Source organism: Anopheles marshallii, chromosome 3, assembly GCF_943734725.1.
Source record: "Anopheles marshallii chromosome 3, idAnoMarsDA_429_01, whole genome shotgun sequence".
Classification (NCBI taxonomy): Eukaryota; Metazoa; Arthropoda; class Insecta; order Diptera; family Culicidae; genus Anopheles; species Anopheles marshallii.
Window position 1 is genome coordinate 70080535 of NC_071327.1, and position 18593 is coordinate 70099127.

The 18593-nt window shown below is 45.0% G+C and overlaps 4 protein-coding genes across 4 annotated transcripts; all 4 read left to right on the forward strand.

The window, feature by feature from the left end:
- Window positions 1-2478: 2478 nt before the first annotated feature.
- LOC128713527 (tetraspanin-9) lies at window positions 2479-6219 on the forward strand. The gene is made up of 5 exons (XM_053808387.1): window positions 2479-2544; window positions 2626-2724; window positions 4268-4396; window positions 5634-5996; window positions 6067-6219. Exons 1-5 carry the CDS (start codon window positions 2479-2481, stop codon window positions 6217-6219), a joined length of 810 nt encoding a protein of 269 aa, XP_053664362.1.
- Window positions 6220-8242: 2023 nt separating this feature from the next.
- Window positions 8243-11282, forward strand: LOC128711687 (glutamyl aminopeptidase-like). The gene is made up of 5 exons (XM_053806570.1): window positions 8243-8733; window positions 8800-9448; window positions 9524-9762; window positions 9834-10991; window positions 11066-11282. The coding sequence occupies exons 1-5, from the start codon at window positions 8243-8245 to the stop codon at window positions 11280-11282; spliced, it is 2754 nt and encodes a 917-aa protein (XP_053662545.1).
- A 1703-nt stretch (window positions 11283-12985) lies between these two features.
- LOC128714971 (serine protease snake-like) lies at window positions 12986-14017 on the forward strand. The gene is made up of 4 exons (XM_053809853.1): window positions 12986-13087; window positions 13177-13671; window positions 13749-13929; window positions 13998-14017. Exons 1-4 carry the CDS (start codon window positions 12986-12988, stop codon window positions 14015-14017), a joined length of 798 nt encoding a protein of 265 aa, XP_053665828.1.
- A 1100-nt stretch (window positions 14018-15117) lies between these two features.
- On the forward strand, window positions 15118-18432 carry LOC128711565 (transmembrane protease serine 9-like). The gene is made up of 8 exons (XM_053806447.1): window positions 15118-15259; window positions 15350-15554; window positions 15623-16224; window positions 16299-16701; window positions 16774-16904; window positions 16966-17081; window positions 17149-18046; window positions 18119-18432. Exons 1-8 carry the CDS (start codon window positions 15118-15120, stop codon window positions 18430-18432), a joined length of 2811 nt encoding a protein of 936 aa, XP_053662422.1.
- Window positions 18433-18593: the final 161 nt, after the last annotated feature.

The following is an 18593-nucleotide window of genomic DNA, read 5'->3' on the forward strand; positions in this document are numbered from 1 at the left end:
ATCAATACGAAGTGCATAATTTTTGAAGAGATTCGAGATTGGATTACTTTATATGCTTTTGGGAGTAGAAAACTGCACAAAAATATGGTAAATAAAGTAATACAAATAATAATATTTAATACAGTACTCAGATCTCTGAGTAATCCTTTAATTAAAGAAGATAATTTATTAAAAAAAGAAATATTCAATGCATCTCTTTACCTATTTGCATTCAAACTACAGAAAAAAAAAATATCATCACAAGGAAATCCTCTTAATGGAACAGAAACAAAAAACCATTAATTACACAATTAAACTTCTTCAACATTGCCAAGGTGTTTGCATTTTTATCTAAACAGTGTTGCATCATCACCTTCGCCGGCCCATGAGGCAACTTTCTCCGGCGTTCGCCTAGGAAGGCCATTCACGTTTCAATACCGGCGCCCGATTGACATTGGCGTACGGTGCGAATCCTACCCCGTCACGGTACGTGGTTAATCAACCGATGATCGATCGGCCCACGGGCAAAGCAAAACCTCTATTTGCATCCGCTAAAACCGGGCCGTGGCCCCCGGAAGCTTCCGATAAACCGATGTCGGAAGTCGAAACTACGGGCTAATGCGAAAATTACGCCCCGAACAGAAAGGGAACAGGATCAAAATTGTCACAACTCGGTAAAGAGAAGATAATGTTCCTGTTTCAATATTTCCATTATGAGCCGTGTTGTTTATGTCTCGTGAAGTAATATTTTACATTTTGTTGTATTATTTCCTGCATTTGAAGTGAGTCACGTACTTTATGTAAATGTTCTGCGCAAATTGTGGACGGCTCGGTTGTATAAAGTTGAAGAACAAAACGCACAGCAGGGAAGAGTGTGATGATGATGATGAGGGTGGTTACGCAAAGCACCATCGGCAGTGACCGTTGAGAGAGAGATGGTAATGGCTTAAGCAATGCCACTTTTCCACTTAAATCGACCATACGCGTCGACGCATCGAGAAATAGCGCGTAGGGTAGGGAGTGTTGTTTGGCGCAGTATGGTAATCCGATCAAAGATCCAGCTAAGCTGTAGCAACGGACTATGCTTGAAATGATTTTTTCTAAGCTGGACATAGTACCATTAGCCAGCGTGTTTCCCTACGGTTGAACTATATCGAATCAATTCCATACGCCCGATGCACTGACTTTCTCTGAAGTTATTCCCTTCGAATACGTATATGAAACGCATTTAATGGATCTGAGATCTCAAGACATCTGAAAATATCATCAAAATGTAACTAGCTCAGCACCATAACAATATATAGGGTCGCTTAAAGAGTAAATAATGGACGAAACTTGTTGAGCAACGAATGGCGAGAGTCTTTCACACGACAGAAGCGATACAAAATCCCATCAGAACTCTCTAGCTGACTAGATCTAAAGAACAGTTAAGAAAAATCCGAAATGGCAGACCTCACGATCACCAAGGTTTTAAAGTTGGTTATCTTACATATTCTTGGGAGTTGTTGCACAATTTTAGTATTCTAAATTTAGGCTTTATCTGCTTAATTTGCTATAATAAATTCGACGCTCCAAACAATGTTTTTCCGGATTAAAACCAAAACAAAGAAACGCTGTTCGGGAACGATTAACTCGATCAGAGCAATTCTGGGAAGAATTAAACCAATTAAGCTGTGGAATAATTGTTTCAAAGTTGCACGGTTTGTCCGCCTGGCACATGTGCGAACGCGTGGACGTGGTTTTCAATCACGCGACGCTGCTGACTTTGACCTGCCCAAATCAGCTCTTCCGCTTGATTTGATTAAATTCTCTAACGGCGAGCACAAACACGGTCGAAATTGTGGTGATTCCTTCGCTGACGTTCGCATGGGACGATTCCGTGCTGCTCCAAACGTACCAACCACGGGAATGGGATGTCGTTTGTGTGAAGAAAAAACAAATGATCCACTGGTAATTACTGTGGGTTGCTCGCACGATGCTGTAAAGTACGATGTTTGTAAATTGAGGTTCCACAAACAGCCCCGCTCTCTGATGTTATCTTAGGTACGAGCTGGAGAGCAAATGATGTTCCACAGTTAACCTGTAACCTATTCTAATTCTGGAAGCCGCTTGTGGTGTGCAACTTTTTTCTAACGTATCTAGCATTATGCGACACACGCTCGGACAAGCCAAACTCCTCAGGTTGGAACTGTCGTAAAGAACAATCGCTTATATGTGCAAGACACTGAGGTTCGTTCTGAGAACAATTTAAGATATGTACGCAGCTAGTTTCCTGCTTCACTGCGTTCACTGACTCCGCTGTAAGGAAGATGACATTCTAATCGATCCCCGTCGTTTTATCTCCATTTCAGGTCATCTGCTGGTGTCGAAGGCCCCGACAATTTCGATATCTCGGCCATCGCTACGCAGCGACAGTGCGCAACGTGCTGCGATCACATATAAGACGCGATCTTTGACCGGCAATCATCAACATTCCGTTAACAGACGATCTCTTTCACCATGGGGTGCGACTGTGAATCATGCATAGCGAAAACGCTACTGTCCGTGTTCAATTTTCTGTTCTTCGTAAGTACACTTGGCTTGATCCAGGATCATGCTATGGATATAGACATAGACGAGCTGATACATTTCTTCGCTTTATTTTAGGTCCTAGGCACGATCGTACTTGGTGTAGGCGTATGGCTGGCCACAGATAAGACATCGTTTATAGCGCTACTGAAGATGGTCGAAAACGATCAGCTCGAGGTGAGTAAAGCGGTAGCACCTTTCGCAATTAACCAACGTTCCCAGCAACATGTTCCGAATGCACAATTACACGCCCCCGGCGCGTTCTATCGGTGCGGCGTCATCGTTTGTGATAATTCGTTACTTTAAATGCATCATTTGCACTCGCAGGCACGCATCGTGTTGCGAAACAGACACTGGCAATAGTGCGCACACCGCACCCCAACTAGCCCTTGTGGACACCATATACGACTGCAAAGAATACTATACTTTTTAAACTCGTTGAGTGATTGATTACACTACGTTGCATCATTGAATGCATATATGAGGTGCAGTGCATACCCTCCAAGCACCGCATTTGTCGAATCGAATTTGCATCCGGTGTGTGTTGGCGTCTTCAACTAGCGTTTGAACAAACGTGGGATGCATGCAACACCACGGCAAAGATTGTTTGACTGTTCAGCATATTTAGTATATAGTGTTTGTCATAATTACTACCCATCAATTTGTCATTTCTGTTGCGATGAAGCAATGCAATGTGTCAGCTAGTATTACTTAAATAATAACAATAAATCTACATACTTTACAACATCTCCATTCTACCCTAGCATATTCGCATTATGCATGCTAGACTAGCTATAAATCCGCATCGATAGTGCATAGATTCAGGTCATTGACATTAAGAAATGCAATTTCAACTGCAGGTGGTCTAGTACCATTTACCGTCAAGACATTGGACCACATAATCGCATGGTGAATATTTTATTCATTTGTAACAAGCACCAGACAGTCGGTCAGTCAGTTTATGATAGGGACTTGGTAATGTACTCATACTATACCCCAAACCTAAATCAATTTTTAAATAGTACTTCAAAGCCTTTCAATCGTAAAAGGAATGCTAGAATTCCTTCCAATGTTCCAATACTCTACGACGAATGGCAAAGTTTACCACAGTGGAAGTCGACTGATTTTGTGCTTCTCTTTATTTCTATCCAAATATTATTCTATCTCAACGTGGATGACATTCTTCCCACTTCAACATTTTGTTACGAATTTGATCGTGATTTATGTATTATTTGATAAAAGTTGCTTTTTATTTTTTATAACCTATTTTCTACAAACTCATTAGTCATCTGGTATGTTAAAGTCTGCGCGAGTAGAACGTGTAATGATTTTGATGTTGATTTTCATGTTAATTCTGCATACATAAGCATGCACCATTCGTAACCGAAGATACCTTGAATGTCCACGCATTCGTACGCATCCGTCGAGTGTGTTTAATTTGTTCAAACAACACCTTCATACGGGGATGTTGCAACACAACACAACAGCGAACGATTAAGTGACACTTCGTTTGTTAATTAAATAAACGCCGTACGTCCGGTACGCCACACTTCCACCCAGTAGTTGGACCCTGATCCACGAAAATGGTGGGATCGCTGTGACGATCACTAAAAAAAAAGCACGTGGGATGAAACATCTATGAGCAGCATGTAATAGTGGCGTAAATGTGTTAACAGTTAATTTATATCATCTTATCACTTTACTTTGCTTTCTTCCACAGCATTTCACGCAGCCGGCAGTGATAGAGCAGCTAGCCTATCTGCTGATTGTGATCGGATCGGTGATGTTCTTCCTCAGCTTCCTCGGATACTGCGGAGCGATACGAGAAAGCCAGTGCCTTCTGACAACGGTAGGTAAACATGGGCAGCGTGTGCCGGAAGGGTACAGTAGAGAGGTGATACAACAAGCCAACTGTTTACACACGACCCTAACCCTAAAAGGGCAACCGTTTTAAAGCCATGCAGCAATGCGTTTTGGGTGCTTGCAATGTATGCACATCACACGTTTGCAACATTAAACTAAAAGATGTATGTGTCCATTTGAGTAAGGAAATGGATTTGTCACGGTAAACAATGTTCAAACTAGACAACGCAATCGTTGATTTATTTCCCACGTCAGTCAGCGTGCACTTAACGTTAGTACTGACACGTTATTAGTTTGTTCTTTATGTAGATACTTTTACTACTTATTTTAATAAGCTTTAGACATACAAAACTGAAACTTATTATCCTACTAAATCAAACTCAAGTACACTAAAGCAGATAAGAGCTAGTGCAACTATCATTCTCATCGTGTAAAAACACCTCACTAAAGATGATCGCAGTCGATCGTGTTAGTGAGCATCGTTAATGAATGGTTCCGTTTAACATACGCTAAGCTTGAACCATTACTTTTTTGTACACATTACGCTACAATTGGCCATTGAGTAGTTAGTTGCTTGGATCGTTTAATTTTTTTTTCTCTTCTTAAGCTGTTCGACCCACTTATGTTAGGTAATAGTGCGCTCCTACAGTGGCTGAGACCTGCCTGCGCCCTTGCCTTGTTCCAGTAACATTCCATGTTGATGTGTTTCGGTTTTGTGATGTTGAAAACGAAAGCTTCGACGAAGCGGCTTGTTCGCTTCGTCGACGATTTTGTTTCGTTTATTTTTTCTGTGATTGTTTTATATGCATCGCCGAACGCACGTTTACTTTACGTCATGTGCAAATGATGGCCCCGTAGATAGAAGATACGGCTGGAATAGCAGCATCCGCTAATGATGAGTCGTTTTTAAATTTCTTGAACTTTCTTCAGGCACTACTATTTTGCCAATACGTTGTTAGATTGTTGTCTTTTTTCCGTTTTTCTTGTGTTGTTGTTGTTAGGCATGAATAATTTAACATGAACGATGCAATTCATTAATTTCAAACACGTAACCATTTGCAGTTATGCAATCTGTTAAATTAATACATGCATCAAACGAAGGAGATTATTTATGATATTGATGATTAAATGTTATGTGACGTCCAAGATTGAAAGAGCACTCTATTTACGACCTAACCTGTTTAAAAGATGATACTAATAATTCTTTCTTGTCCACGTTGCAGTACGGTCTATTTCTGTTGGTAATTCTAGTAGCGGAAGTGACTGCCTTCGGACTAGCCGCGGCGTACAAGGATCGGGCACGAACGGAAACCAAAAACTACCTCCAGACGACGATCTCCAATTACTACACCAGCAACGAACGCAACCAAACCGATGCCGTGACGTTAATGTGGAACTACATGATGTCGGAGCTGCACTGCTGCGGTGTCGACGACTACCGGGACTTTGCTCTGTCCGAGAAGTGGAACGAAAGCAAACGGGATAAGATTATACCGACGGCGTGCTGTGTGCAAACGGCCCTTTTCCAGCCGCAGGATAAAAACTGTCCCTTCTCTCCCACCGAAACGAACAGCTACTTCAAGAAGGTAATTCTCGAATGTTTTGGGGGCACTGGATAGCAATTGGTTTAATATTGCGTTCATTCTTCTATTTCAGGGATGCTACAATGCGCTCACCGACTGGATCATGTACAACCGGAACCTGGTCATCATCGTTGCCATAGCGGTGGGGTTGACGCAACTGTTGGCAATATTCTTGGCCTTCTGTCTATGTAAATCGATCGAAAAATATCGAGGAATGCGCTTGTAGACCAGCCCGCCAGTGTCCTCGTACCTCCTGGCCTGATTCGCAGCATGATGCTGCCTGCACAACATCATCATTAGCACACCTTTTGCATCACAGACCAGTACACACCGAATTGTTTTACGCTCTCATCATTCTGCATTGCACAGGAGAGATTAAACCCGGTACGGTAAAGTGCACTTTCGACGACGAAGTTAACATACAACTAGCCCGTTTAGTACAGCGCGAGTACTATTACTTTCGATAGCCTCTACACATCATCCACCAGGAATCTCTTGAATTGTTACTGTTAAGTCGGACCTATGAAATTACACCCATCCGTGGGTGTATTCGTTTCACGAATGGGGTAAATTAAATTACATCTGGTATGGTAGAAGCATAGTACTACAGAATTGCAGTAGTAAGCAATTGATTCATTCATTTCGCCCAAGCCATTGTTAGACGTGAAATCCTTTTTGTGGCGAGTTTCGATTCAGTTAGAATGTATTTCGTATTTACTCTTTTTTCCGTTCTCTTTTTGTGTCGCACAAACAGTGACATCTCATTTCTCGAATTACTGTTTTTTTTTCTTCTTTCCCTTTTGTTAAGTTACGTGTTTTTAAGTGACGAAAAGTAAAATATAACGATATATCGTAAGGAAAATCTAAATTTCTGTGTTTTGCTGTGTTTCATTTGATTATACCTTCACGTGTTTGCATACAGATTCCCAATCAAATGGCCAGGTGTGAGTAATTTAAAACATTGTAGCTGCGTTTGAACATTTCTTCACACAAATAGGAAGAAATTAAGGTACGCTCTAAGACAAGAGAGAAAATTGTCTGGCTTCAAACTGTTATTACCGCCTTTGGCAGTCCATCTAAGACGTGTAAACTAAACTATCAGAGTTCACTCAAGATATAAGATAATGAAAACAAAGCATACGTTTAATAGTTGTCATATGCTTTGTCCAAACGTATTCCAATCGAAAAAAAACCCTATTTACCAGCCGAAGCAACCACCTTCAGAACGATGTTATGCGCTCTATTGAAATTCCGTTGAACCAACTTACCAAGCTTGTTGAAAAGATCACGCTTAACATCCAAACAATTTCTCAAAACCCTCGGTTCTCATCAAGAGTCTACGCTAGGCGACTGAACTTGACTATCTTGAAAAGGTCTTCCGAAACTAGAGTGCGATGAACAGTAACGATAGGACCGACACAATGATATTGAGATTAGGTCAATGATACTGATGAAGTACATATTCCAGCCTGGCTAAACTTCTATACTCAAAACACTTATCCGGATCAGTCTTGTTATTGGAATGACGCCCGACACACTCCGTTGCGTTACAGGTCATCCAAAGGGACACTGGAGCCTTAATAGGTGATGCCAATGATAGACATACGACGGCACTTTAGACGACTCTGGCAGCAACTCAAAAAGCACGTGTTTCCCCTACAAAATGGCAAATTGATTGGTATATGAAAAAAATATCCAAGACTCAATACACTCAATGCTAGGGTGCACTCAGTTACTGTATTATAACTACCTTAAAACAATACCAGTTTTGTTATAGTTACTCCGTATCTAACTTCCAGAAAATGGGTTTGAGGAGCAAATCTTCAAAGCACCTGTACACAATCGATGGATTGCATGCCAGGCAAGATACAATACCCAAACCAACAACAGTGCTACAAGCATATATCACTACCGTTAACCCATTAAAGAATAATCTTTCAAGTGTTTCCGATAAGAGACCTTCGTCTTCAATATGTTTTCAAATTTCCATTGTGAAGTAACCGGTTAATCTTACCTATCACCCAGTTATCGTCATACTCTATCTTTACTGCTACGGAAAAAAAACCAAAACCAGTCAATTTCTATACGGGTAGCGAATTGGCTTCAAATTAGCCTCCTAACCTAGCCTTTTATCTGTGCTCGTGATAAGATACGGAATTTCGCTGTGGTCATTAAATCTTTCGCCATTGCGTATAAATAGCGGACACCGTTGGTAGCACTCGAACCGATCGGTCGGTTGTTTAGTTGCGATGAAGAAATTGTGTGGTCTTAGCTGTGGTGTGCTGCTGCTATCGGCATTCGTTGCGGTAGTACCTAGTGGCGTTCAGGCACGTGGCCTTAAGTCCGGACGAGCCTTCGACACATTCCGGCTGCCGAATAGTACAGTGCCGACGCACTACACCCTCCGGCTGGATACGGATGTGCACCGCGGTGTGTTCGACTACACGGGCAATGTACAGATCCGTATTAACGTGGTGGAATCGACCAATCAAATAGTGCTGCACAGTTTGCGCAACGTAATCACGCACTTGGAGCTACGCAACAGTGCGGGTCTGAAGATTGCCTATAAGAATTACGAATTCGACGAAGAGAAGGAATTTCTCGTGATCAATGTGGCGACGACGTTGCAAGCGAACAGTGGTACCTACACGCTCGAAATAGACTTCACCAACAGTATCGATCGGAACGATCAGGCAGGATTCTACCGCTCATCTTACGAGGATGATGAAGGTGTTACTAGGTAAGGTATCGGTGTAAAAGAAGACCACAGTGTGCGAAGAGGGAATCATTATTTCTCCTCCGTCAGATATCTTGGACTAACGCAGTTCGAATCCGTCGATGCAAGAACCTCGTTCCCCTGCTACGATGAACCCGGCATAAAGACAACGTACGACATTTTCATCGTGTGTGGCATTGAGTATCATGCCCGGTCCAATGCACCACTTCTGGGAATCCAACTGATGGAGGGTGGCAAAAAGTTGTCCACCTTTGCCAGAACGCCACGCATGCAGACCTATCTGGTCGCTTGGTTGGTATCCGATTTTGTGTACGAGCGTGAAGTACTGTCCCAACCCCAGCTAGCGGTCGCAACCTGGGCGAAGCCTTCTTCCGCCCATCTGCTTACCTACTCGGTCGATGCCTCCACGCGTTTCATGCGTGCCATGGAGGAGTACTTCGGGCAGCAGTACAGCATGTCCAAGATCGACAATGTGGCAATCAAAGATGCGGACTACAGTGCCGGAGCAATGGAGAACTGGGGCCTGGTAACGTACCGGGAGTCGGCTATCTTTTACGAACCAGAGCAAGGCGAAGCACGGCAGGTCGGAGTCGTAACGATCGTGGGTCACGAATTCACGCACCAATTTTTCGGCAACCTGCTGGCACCGAAATGGTGGAGCTACCTGTGGCTTAACGAAGGTTTCGCGCGGCTCTATCAGTACTACGTGGGCGATATTGTACGTATTGTAGTTAGGTTAATTCCTGCGACACAAAACCATTTACCATGTCCTCTCCATGCCTTTACCACCCAGAGCCACCCGGAACTGAACCTTCGTCAGCGGTTCATTACCGGACCACTGCAGGCTGCACTAAGGGCAGACGATTCGCTCACTGTTCGCCCCATGACGTACTACATCGATACGCGCCAGGGTATCTCCAGGCTGTTTGATTCGATTGCATACGACAAATCGGCCTCTGTTCTTCGTATGATGAACTATGCCTTGGGCGAGCGAACATTCCAGAAGGGACTTCGCTACTATATCCAACAAAAGTGAGTGGCCCTGGGCATCAATTTACTAACCGCTTTCATTCAAACCTCTACCTTGGTTGTCAAACTTACAGCAAAGACCATGGTGTGGTCGAGGAATCCAATCTGTTCGACAGTATTGCACAGGCTGCCGAGGAAGACGCGGTCTTGCCCATTTCCCTTTCCATGCAGGAAATTTTCGGCTCGTGGTCCAATCAGCCCGGTGTCCCGTTGGTGAAAATTCGCCGCGACGGCGATGAGTACTACTTCACGCAGGAACGTTACGTTGCTGCAGACCCGCCAGCGGAACCGTTCACAAACGCTTGGTGGATACCGATTTCCTACTCGACACCGAGTGACGCAACGTTTGAGATGTTGCCCGCGTTCTGGATGCCACCGAACGTGTCGGAGGTAGCGTACACGATCGCAACTGCCGAGGGCGAAACGGTTTCGTTCAATCCCCTTTCGACCGGATACTACCGGATCGAGTACGACGAAGCCATGCTGCAGGAATTGGTCGAGCGAATGAATACGGATCACACCGCCTTCAAAGCTCCCGCACGTGCCCGGCTGGTCGATGACACGCTCAACATTGCGCACTCGCGCGGTGGCAACTATGCGGTGGTACTGCAGCTGCTGAATTATCTGGCAAAGGAAACGGAATATGTGCCCTGGATGGTTGCGTACGATAACCTGCGCCACCTGCAGACACGGCTGCGCAGCAACGCGAAGGCCTCTGGTTTGCTGCAAACGTTTGTGGAAAAGCTCGCTGCGCCCATGTTGGAGAAGTACGGTGTCGATCAGGGATTGGGAGACTCCGCCTCAGTCCAGGAACTGCGCACGATCGCGATCGAGCTGGCTTGCAGTGCTAGTGAATCGTGCCAAGCTGGCGCCCAGTCGGCCGTTAACTCTGTAGCACGCGGTGTAAAGCGTCACTACAGTGCATCGGAAGGTGCGCTGCTGTGCAGTGGTCTACGGCAAGTTAATGCCGACCAACGCAAAGCATTCGTAGAGCAGATTTCGCACGCGCTCGTCGATAAGAATCTGGACAACATTTTCGCTAGGCAGTACCTGGAGCAATCTCTCAGCTGTACGGGACTCGATATGACGAAGGTGGAATCGTATGGCAAATATCTATTCGCACTAAGTGAAACCGATCGGTCCAAAGCGCTACATCGGTTGTTCGTTGAGTCGAAGGTGCCACTCGCCGATGTCGTCGAATCCCTGCAATCGGAACTCTCGCAACGAACTAGGTACGTTTTTGTACCGGAACGGCAAGACAGTGCGTTAATGTTTAACCTTTCCCATTCCCTTTAATTCATCACAGCAACTCCGTTTACCGCACCAACATCCCGAAGGTACTGTTGGAGGTAGCTCGCTACGTAACGGAGCCATCCGAGATGGAGTTATTAAACTCTGCCACAGCTACTTACGCACCTTGGATTGCCCCAGAAATCAAGGAACAGCTTGCGGCTAATCGTAGATGGCTCGATCGCAATGTCGAACCACTGGTGGACGCCCTGACACGCTTCTTGAACGTTTAATCCTACTAGCTCAACAGATGCGCCTTGAAACGCTATTTCTAATGTCTAATATGCACACAACAAATCAATAAACCTAAACGGAAATATTTACACTTTATTTTTGGGTCTATCATTCGCCAATAAAACAATAATTCTATTGTTCATCTAATCAGGGGCACCAACACTTTTATCATCATGATTGGTGTGTTTCGAATTATCACGCGTGTACCTCAGTGCGGTGCAATACATCAGTGTGAACAAGCTCACAATCCTATCTTATGGATTCGTAATCTGAATATGTATCTTATCCTAATTGATTGGTGGTTGTCTAAATGACGTAAAGTGTTTGCACTTATCGGTTACCGACATAACCGTCTGGTATGGCGCGTGAACAAGCAGAATTCCAAAAAGCACGCCGGTAGAATATGCTTCCTATCATGTAGATATTTATTTTTTATCAGCGTTTGCATCTGTTTATCTGCTTGAAAGGGGTAGTCAAATGAACTGATTATCTATTGTGTGGCAATCATGACCTAGCAGATCATTTTGCCAATGGGCTTCGATGGGCTGATCACGTCATGAGAATGACACCGGACGACCCAGCCCGTAAAGTCCTTTAAGGTCGTCCAAATTGAGTTGCAGTGATGGAGTTGATGCGTCCACCAGAAAGGTCGGGATAATGGATTGGCAGACGATGGCGCTCGATCGTGAGCGGTTTAGAGGACTGCTGCAGCAGACGAAGATCGCGAAGCGATTGTAGCGCCGAATAAGTAAGTAAGTAAGGTAATAGTGCCATCTTTGTCGCTTCCGACGTATATCCTCAAATTAGGAGCCCAAGTCTAAACATTACATAAACCACTGCACGATTTCAAAAATATATATATCATGCAACCAAAAGAGAGGAATCTTATAAAGATACCCAACAAAAAATTCTCATGATACATTTAGAATGACACAAGCAATACTGATTTTATTTCGTATCAAGCACTTTAAGATGTTTTAAATTCCTCCCATCGATCTTCTAGCTAACTGTCTTCAAGGGGTTTGACAGCTTTTACTCATTTGAACACGTTTTAGGCGCTTAGACTAAGATAAGCTATTTTTTATTTAGATTTTATTTCAACGAATGGGTTACACAACAGTGAGAGAGTGAAAAATATTAAATTCGCGAGCGATCTGACGATCGTGGTAAACACGTTCAGCGCCGCATCACCCAAGTTTGGGTGACGTTCTATGAAAATTGCCTTGAACGATTTTGACATAGAGATCGTTTGAATCTCATCCTAAAGAACTTCCCAACGCTTTTTATGACTGTTCGATCACGTGGTAAAGATCACTTCAAACTAACCAGAATGATATTTTGAAGATGAGTTTTCCTGATGTGAATTTCTTGTACTTGGACGTAGGGTCGCTGCTTTGTACAGACACATTGATTGGCGTTCTAATCTGCTCCAAAAAGAGAAATAAAGATCGAATACAAAATACCACACAATGAAAGTAATACAATTTATCCTTTTGATCTTTAATTCTTTCTTTGATCTTCAAATGCTTACTTGTAGTGCATGTGCGTCTCAGACAAAAGCCCTCGAGCTTCACACAAAAGCACAGCAATTAACGAGACGAACCGTATTCCATCACTAACACCGATGCGCACACGAGCAACAGGTTCTACGTTTGGTCCTATCCCATTCGCTGCACATTTCGTATCGGATCGCGTTACAAAGATGAAGTCATTTGCGGTGATGCTGCTTCTATCGGCGTGTCTGCTTTTCGCTGTACGCATACGGGGTATCGTCGCCCAAAACAGCGACCAAACGTCTCACATCGTAAGTGCAGTGTATTTTAAGCTCATTTACAACACGTTCAGAAAGCCAATGTTTGACCACATGTTCATTTTGGTGCCTCATCGTACCAGGTACTGCTCGGATCAACAAGACCCGATGGCACGCGTGAATTCCGGTGCGGTGGATCATACCTCGGCCGTAACATAGTGCTGGCCGGTGCACACTGTATCAGCGGGAAAAATCAACCCACCCTCGACACGGTGCGTTTCGGCAGTGGTACGAACAATGTTATGCATTTTCGCATCGTCAACCACACGCTGCACTATCGCTACAAGCCCCAGTTCGAATACCATAACATGGCTGTGTACTATCTGGATGCGAGTCCCGATAGTGTCGGTGCCGGACGCTTCAAACCGGCTTGCATACTGAAGCCACACATGAAGCAGGGCATTGTGCAGATGGTTGGGGACAGCTCGGACGGGCGCGGATTGTCGCTTCAGTCGACCTCGCTGGATGTGGTACCGTCCGAAAAGTGTCACGAATACTACAATCCCATACCGAAGCTTCGCTTCGGTGTGCTGCTCTGCTGTTTCTGTGCCATGAACTCCGACACAACCGAATGCTCTGTAAGTGAAGTGGTGATCGCGATCGCTATCGCAGTCGCTCTTCTAAGCTAATACACTTCGATGTCTCATTGTTCCAGAATATGCACAGCTCTCCCCTACAGCTGGTAATCAATCGGAACGGGAAGCGGGTACCATTTCTCATCGGTCACAAGTCGATCGGTAAGGCTTGCGGTGTCAAAAGTCCAGCCGTCTTCACACGCTACGGATCGTACTACGAGTGGTTGGAAACCATCACCAATTTACCGTTGGAGGCGACCGGTAAAATCATGCACAACCCTGGCCTTCAGTCACCGATTATTACTATTAACATGTGTTTCCACTTACAGATTGCTTTAGCCGCTACTGATGAACCGGGAGATAAATTGTCATCTAAAAGCGGCGCATGATTATGCCCAACGATTCTGCCCCACAGCAAATTGGGCCATGCGCACAAAACCTGTTTACAATTTGGAATATTGTTAACAGTAGACAGGAAAATCCCACCAAATGATTTGGGATTTTTGAATGTGCCGTGACGCATTGGGTCGCCAGTAAAGCTGAACACGGTACACATAACTTAGTTATACATTTTCCACGTTACTGATAAGTTCATGTAACTGTTACTAACCAGACAAGAACAAAGTTTCTGTAATCAGGAAAAAAATAGTACTGTCTCTGATACTACGTCCATATTCAAATAAATGTTTGTATTTTGCCATTCTATTCATGCAATAAACATTATATTTCTCACTTCAAACTTTTGCCTTTTTGGTTTGTCTCTGCTTGTGAGTATACGCGTTGGCGTTGTTTAGTGTCAGTATCATTTGATGCATCCGTCATTTTAAAACTGTGCATGCTATAAAATGCGGATGTACTGCTGAATATAACACATAAATGAGTCAGAGTTCAGTGCATTCCCTATATTCCTACGGTATGAGCAGGTTTAAGCTAATTGAATCAAAATTAACAGTAGATCCCCTCTACTCTACCTGATTAATTACGACTTAGTATTAACAAGATCAAAGCAAAGTGGTACGCCGTGTGATTTTTTTTTCCTATCTCTCCCCAATTATCACCATCAACGGAGAGGGTACTTTTAAGATATAACGTTTGATTAATTAAAAAAAAATCTTTTACACAATCCTCCTCATTCTATTCGTCAAACGTAACGACAAAAATTCCCCCGGCGAAGCGTCGATCAACGAGATGCATCACATACATACATGCCTTCGAGAGGTGTTGTTGATCTTCCAGCAACTTTACAGCAGCGTTCTAAGTGTGCGTATTAAAGGCGGACATAAAACCGGGCCCTCTACCAAACCCGAGCGCGTCCGATAGATCCAGTAACGCGTGCACTGCGAAGTTGAGCGCAGGTGCTCCCGTGAGGGTAGAAACCGGCTTCTTCTAACCGTGGTACTGCAGTACGAAGGCTGTTAAAAGTGGCTAGAAAAGACAAAAAAAAAAGCAATGGCATCAATTAAAGGAGTCCTTCTCGTTTTGTTTGTTCGCTTCTTTTGTGTCGTTCACAACCGGATTCAACCGGCGGAGCGTGTCTTTCCGACCGACATCAACAAAGCTTTCCTGCCGACTGTCCGTCAAACGCTTAACGGTGAGTAACATTTCACGCTGTGTGAAGCTGTGCAGCCGGATTGAACAATTAAATTGTGAAATAATCGAGCGCTTTAAATATTGCCCGCAGATTGTCATCTACGCTATCACAAGTATGGTGATTATTATCTCGTCTATCCCATCTACGGCGTGCCGGCGAGGCAGGGAGAATTCGCACACATGGCAGCGATCGGTTGGAGACAGGCGAACGGTTCGATAAGCTTCGATTGTGGTGGATCGCTCATAACGACGCGCCACGTGCTAACGGCAGCGCACTGCGGTGTAAACGCTGATGGGTAAGGATTGGAATCGACCAGTGTGTCTGCAATGCACGACCGCTACTTAACGAAACGTCCTTGAACAGGGTGGCCCCGCAAGTGGTACGTTTGGGTGTGATTGACATCACCGCAGGATTGTACGATCCACAGAACCAGTTTGCCCAGGAACACAGCATCGCGAGCTTCAGGCGCCATCCGGAACATGAATATCGGGCGGAATACCATGATATTGCGCTCGTCACGCTAGACCGTGCCGTCACACTGAACAGTGCGGTAGTGCCGGGGTGTCTCTGGACCGGTGCCCAGGTCCCGATGCGCCGCCTGGAAGCAGCTGGCTTTGGGCAAACTAGTTTCGGTGGCGAACGTACACCGATTCTGCTAAAGGTACAGCTGTCGCCCGTCGATAATGCCGCCTGCAGTCGGTTCTATCCAGCGGGCCGTCGACGGCGCCAGGGTTTGATCGATCAGCAGCTTTGTGCGTCCGATGAGAGGATGGACACGTGTTACGGAGACTCGGGTGGTCCGCTGCAGCTCAAGCTGATGGCAAACAACCGGCTCATCCCGTTCATTGTGGGTATTACATCGTTTGGAAGGTTTTGTGGAACAGCTACACCGGCAGTGTATTCCAGAGTCTCCTCGTATGTCGACTGGATACAAACGGAAACAGGCCTATCGTTCGATGCTAGAGGTATGGGGTACTGTACATTTACTTTTACCACATATTCGACTTATATAGCGGTTTGAACTCTTCCACATTTGTAGCATGTGCCGCCCGGCACATCAATGAGCGCGAAATTGAGGAAGCCATGGTAGCAAATCGTATAGGAGATAAAGTGTTTGTTGAGCCAGAGAGGAGCTACATGGACCTGGAAACGGTAGCGAAACATCGTGTATATCTTGGATATAGCACCTCCACCGGGCGCATCCAATGGAACTGTGGCGGTGTGCTGATCAATGAGAACTACGTCCTCACGGTGGCTCACTGTGATCGCTTCGTTCTGAATAAAACGCCCGATTACGTGAAGGCTGGTGATTTAGATATCTTCAAAGATCACCCTCAATCGCAGATCGTGCAGATCGAGCAGTTCATTAAGCATCCTGACTACCGGCCCGGTGGTTCAATCGATAATGATATAGCGCTCATTAAGCTACGGAACAACCTTAGGTAGGTACGGCGGCAATTACTTACTGTGCAATGACTGACTAACGCGACACTATTCGCATGGGATTCTTGCAGATTGGAACCGAACGTAGTACCAGCCTGCATACTGAACACGGAATCGCTTTCGCTTCCTTTCTACGAAATGGCTGGATTGGGTCCCTACAACATGAACAACTTTCTCATGGATGATGATCCTGTATCGACCAGTAGGTATTCTCGTTACGCCCTATATCCCTCCACTATTATGCAATGGTAATTTGCCCACAGATAATACGCTGGTTTTAACCAGAATGAGGGCAGACAGCAGCGCTTGCAGTTGGCAATCGGGCAGTAAGATTATGTGCACAAGAAATAATCAATCTCTGGTACCTGGAACATGCCGGGTAAGTGTGGAATTCACCATTACAAACTCGCCTGAAAAACATACGCTGCCATCTTTTTTCCCCACAGATCGAGCACGGTGGTCCATTGGAAAGAGAAATCTGGCATCACGATCGGTACTACACGTACGTGTTCGGTTTAACCGTTGCCGGTGATGATTGTGGCTTTGGGACGGACGCAAGCTACGTGAAGATCGCTTCCCATATAAGGTGGATAGAACAGACGGTATTGGGTAACAATAATAGGAGGAGACAATTCCGATCAGTCAGAACCAAGAGGCAGATCGTGTTTCCAAACTCGGGCGAATATGTCGCCACCTATTCGGTGATACAATCCTGTCAGCTACCAGATGGACAAAGAGGATCCTGCGTGCCATATTCGTCCTGTTCAAGGGGCATTATGGGAACAACCATTTCCATATGCCAACACGGCATCGAACCGATTGTTTGCTGCGGTACTACATCCACCACCCCAACACTAACACGGCCAACACGCCTATCTGCTACCGGACCCGGCTATAAGCTTAACAATTGCGTCTCGTACTGGAAACAGTACAAACGTCCGCCTATAGAGGAGTTCGAAAACATCCCGTCCGAGGGTAGACCGATCGGTGCAGAAGAGTACCCACACATTGCTGCGATCGGGGACGTCCAACAGAACGCATGGCCTTGCACGGGTGTTCTGGTGAGTGATCGATACGTAATCAGTGCGGCTAGCTGTCTGGCGTCTGGACGTGGTTTGAGAACGGTCGGGTTGGGATTTGGAGCTGGTAGTCCTGCTACATACGAAATAGACGAGATCATCAACCACCCATCCTATGGGCGAAGGTTAAAGGACAACTACAACTTGGCGTTGATACGGTTGAAGAGTCCGGTTCGATTCTCTTCCAGCATGTTGCCAGCTTGCTTGTGGACCAAGAGTGAGATGGTACCTTTGAAGCTTTATACCGTTGGAAGAGGCACAGGTGGTAAGTGGAAACATCAGTACGTGCTTTAAAGACCATTTGAATAATTCAATTGCTTCCTCAATCATGTTTCAGGACAAATGCATGTTTATCCGAGAAGCGCCATGTACAATGCCGACTGCCGTGCATTACCCAGCGGCGACAACACCATTGCGGACGCAGAAAACGTATGTATTGAAAACTACTATGCCACCGATACAGTCTGCGCGGATGTGGCCGGCAATCCGGTGGAAGGAATCATTGATTACAACGGTACTCGTATTCCGTTGATCGTGGGCACTACGTCCTACACCGCGGGATGTTTAAAATCTGCAACGGGACAAACAATTTCAATCTTGTCCCGAATTGCAGTACACATGACATGGATAAAAGACATCGTTGAACGATAACGGTTTAAGTCAACGGGAGCAACAACAGTTATCTGTTGGCAATGGACGAAAGTGAGAAAAAAGGTTACAAGGGACTTTTCACTCTATGTGGCAATATGAAATACAATCTAACAAAAGTTTAAAATGTCGCATAAACTTTACACCGTTCAACTGGTTGCGTT

Coding starts and splice junctions, on each gene's coding strand:
- LOC128713527 (XM_053808387.1), top strand. CDS start 2,479: ATGGGGTGCGACTGTGAATCATGCATAGCGAAAACGCTACTGTCCGTG. Junction 2,545..2,625: donor TGTTCAATTTTCTGTTCTTC/GTAAGTACACTT, acceptor GCTTTATTTTAG/GTCCTAGGCACGATCGTACT. Junction 2,725..4,267: donor TCGAAAACGATCAGCTCGAG/GTGAGTAAAGCG, acceptor TTTCTTCCACAG/CATTTCACGCAGCCGGCAGT.
- LOC128711687 (XM_053806570.1), top strand. CDS start 8,243: ATGAAGAAATTGTGTGGTCTTAGCTGTGGTGTGCTGCTGCTATCGGCA. Junction 8,734..8,799: donor GATGATGAAGGTGTTACTAG/GTAAGGTATCGG, acceptor CTCCTCCGTCAG/ATATCTTGGACTAACGCAGT. Junction 9,763..9,833: donor CGCTACTATATCCAACAAAA/GTGAGTGGCCCT, acceptor TCAAACTTACAG/CAAAGACCATGGTGTGGTCG.
- LOC128714971 (XM_053809853.1), top strand. CDS start 12,986: ATGAAGTCATTTGCGGTGATGCTGCTTCTATCGGCGTGTCTGCTTTTC. Junction 13,088..13,176: donor GCGACCAAACGTCTCACATC/GTAAGTGCAGTG, acceptor TCATCGTACCAG/GTACTGCTCGGATCAACAAG. Junction 13,930..13,997: donor TTTACCGTTGGAGGCGACCG/GTAAAATCATGC, acceptor TTCCACTTACAG/ATTGCTTTAGCCGCTACTGA.
- LOC128711565 (XM_053806447.1), top strand. CDS start 15,118: ATGGCATCAATTAAAGGAGTCCTTCTCGTTTTGTTTGTTCGCTTCTTT. Junction 16,905..16,965: donor TGATGATCCTGTATCGACCA/GTAGGTATTCTC, acceptor ATTTGCCCACAG/ATAATACGCTGGTTTTAACC. Junction 17,082..17,148: donor TGGTACCTGGAACATGCCGG/GTAAGTGTGGAA, acceptor TTTTCCCCACAG/ATCGAGCACGGTGGTCCATT.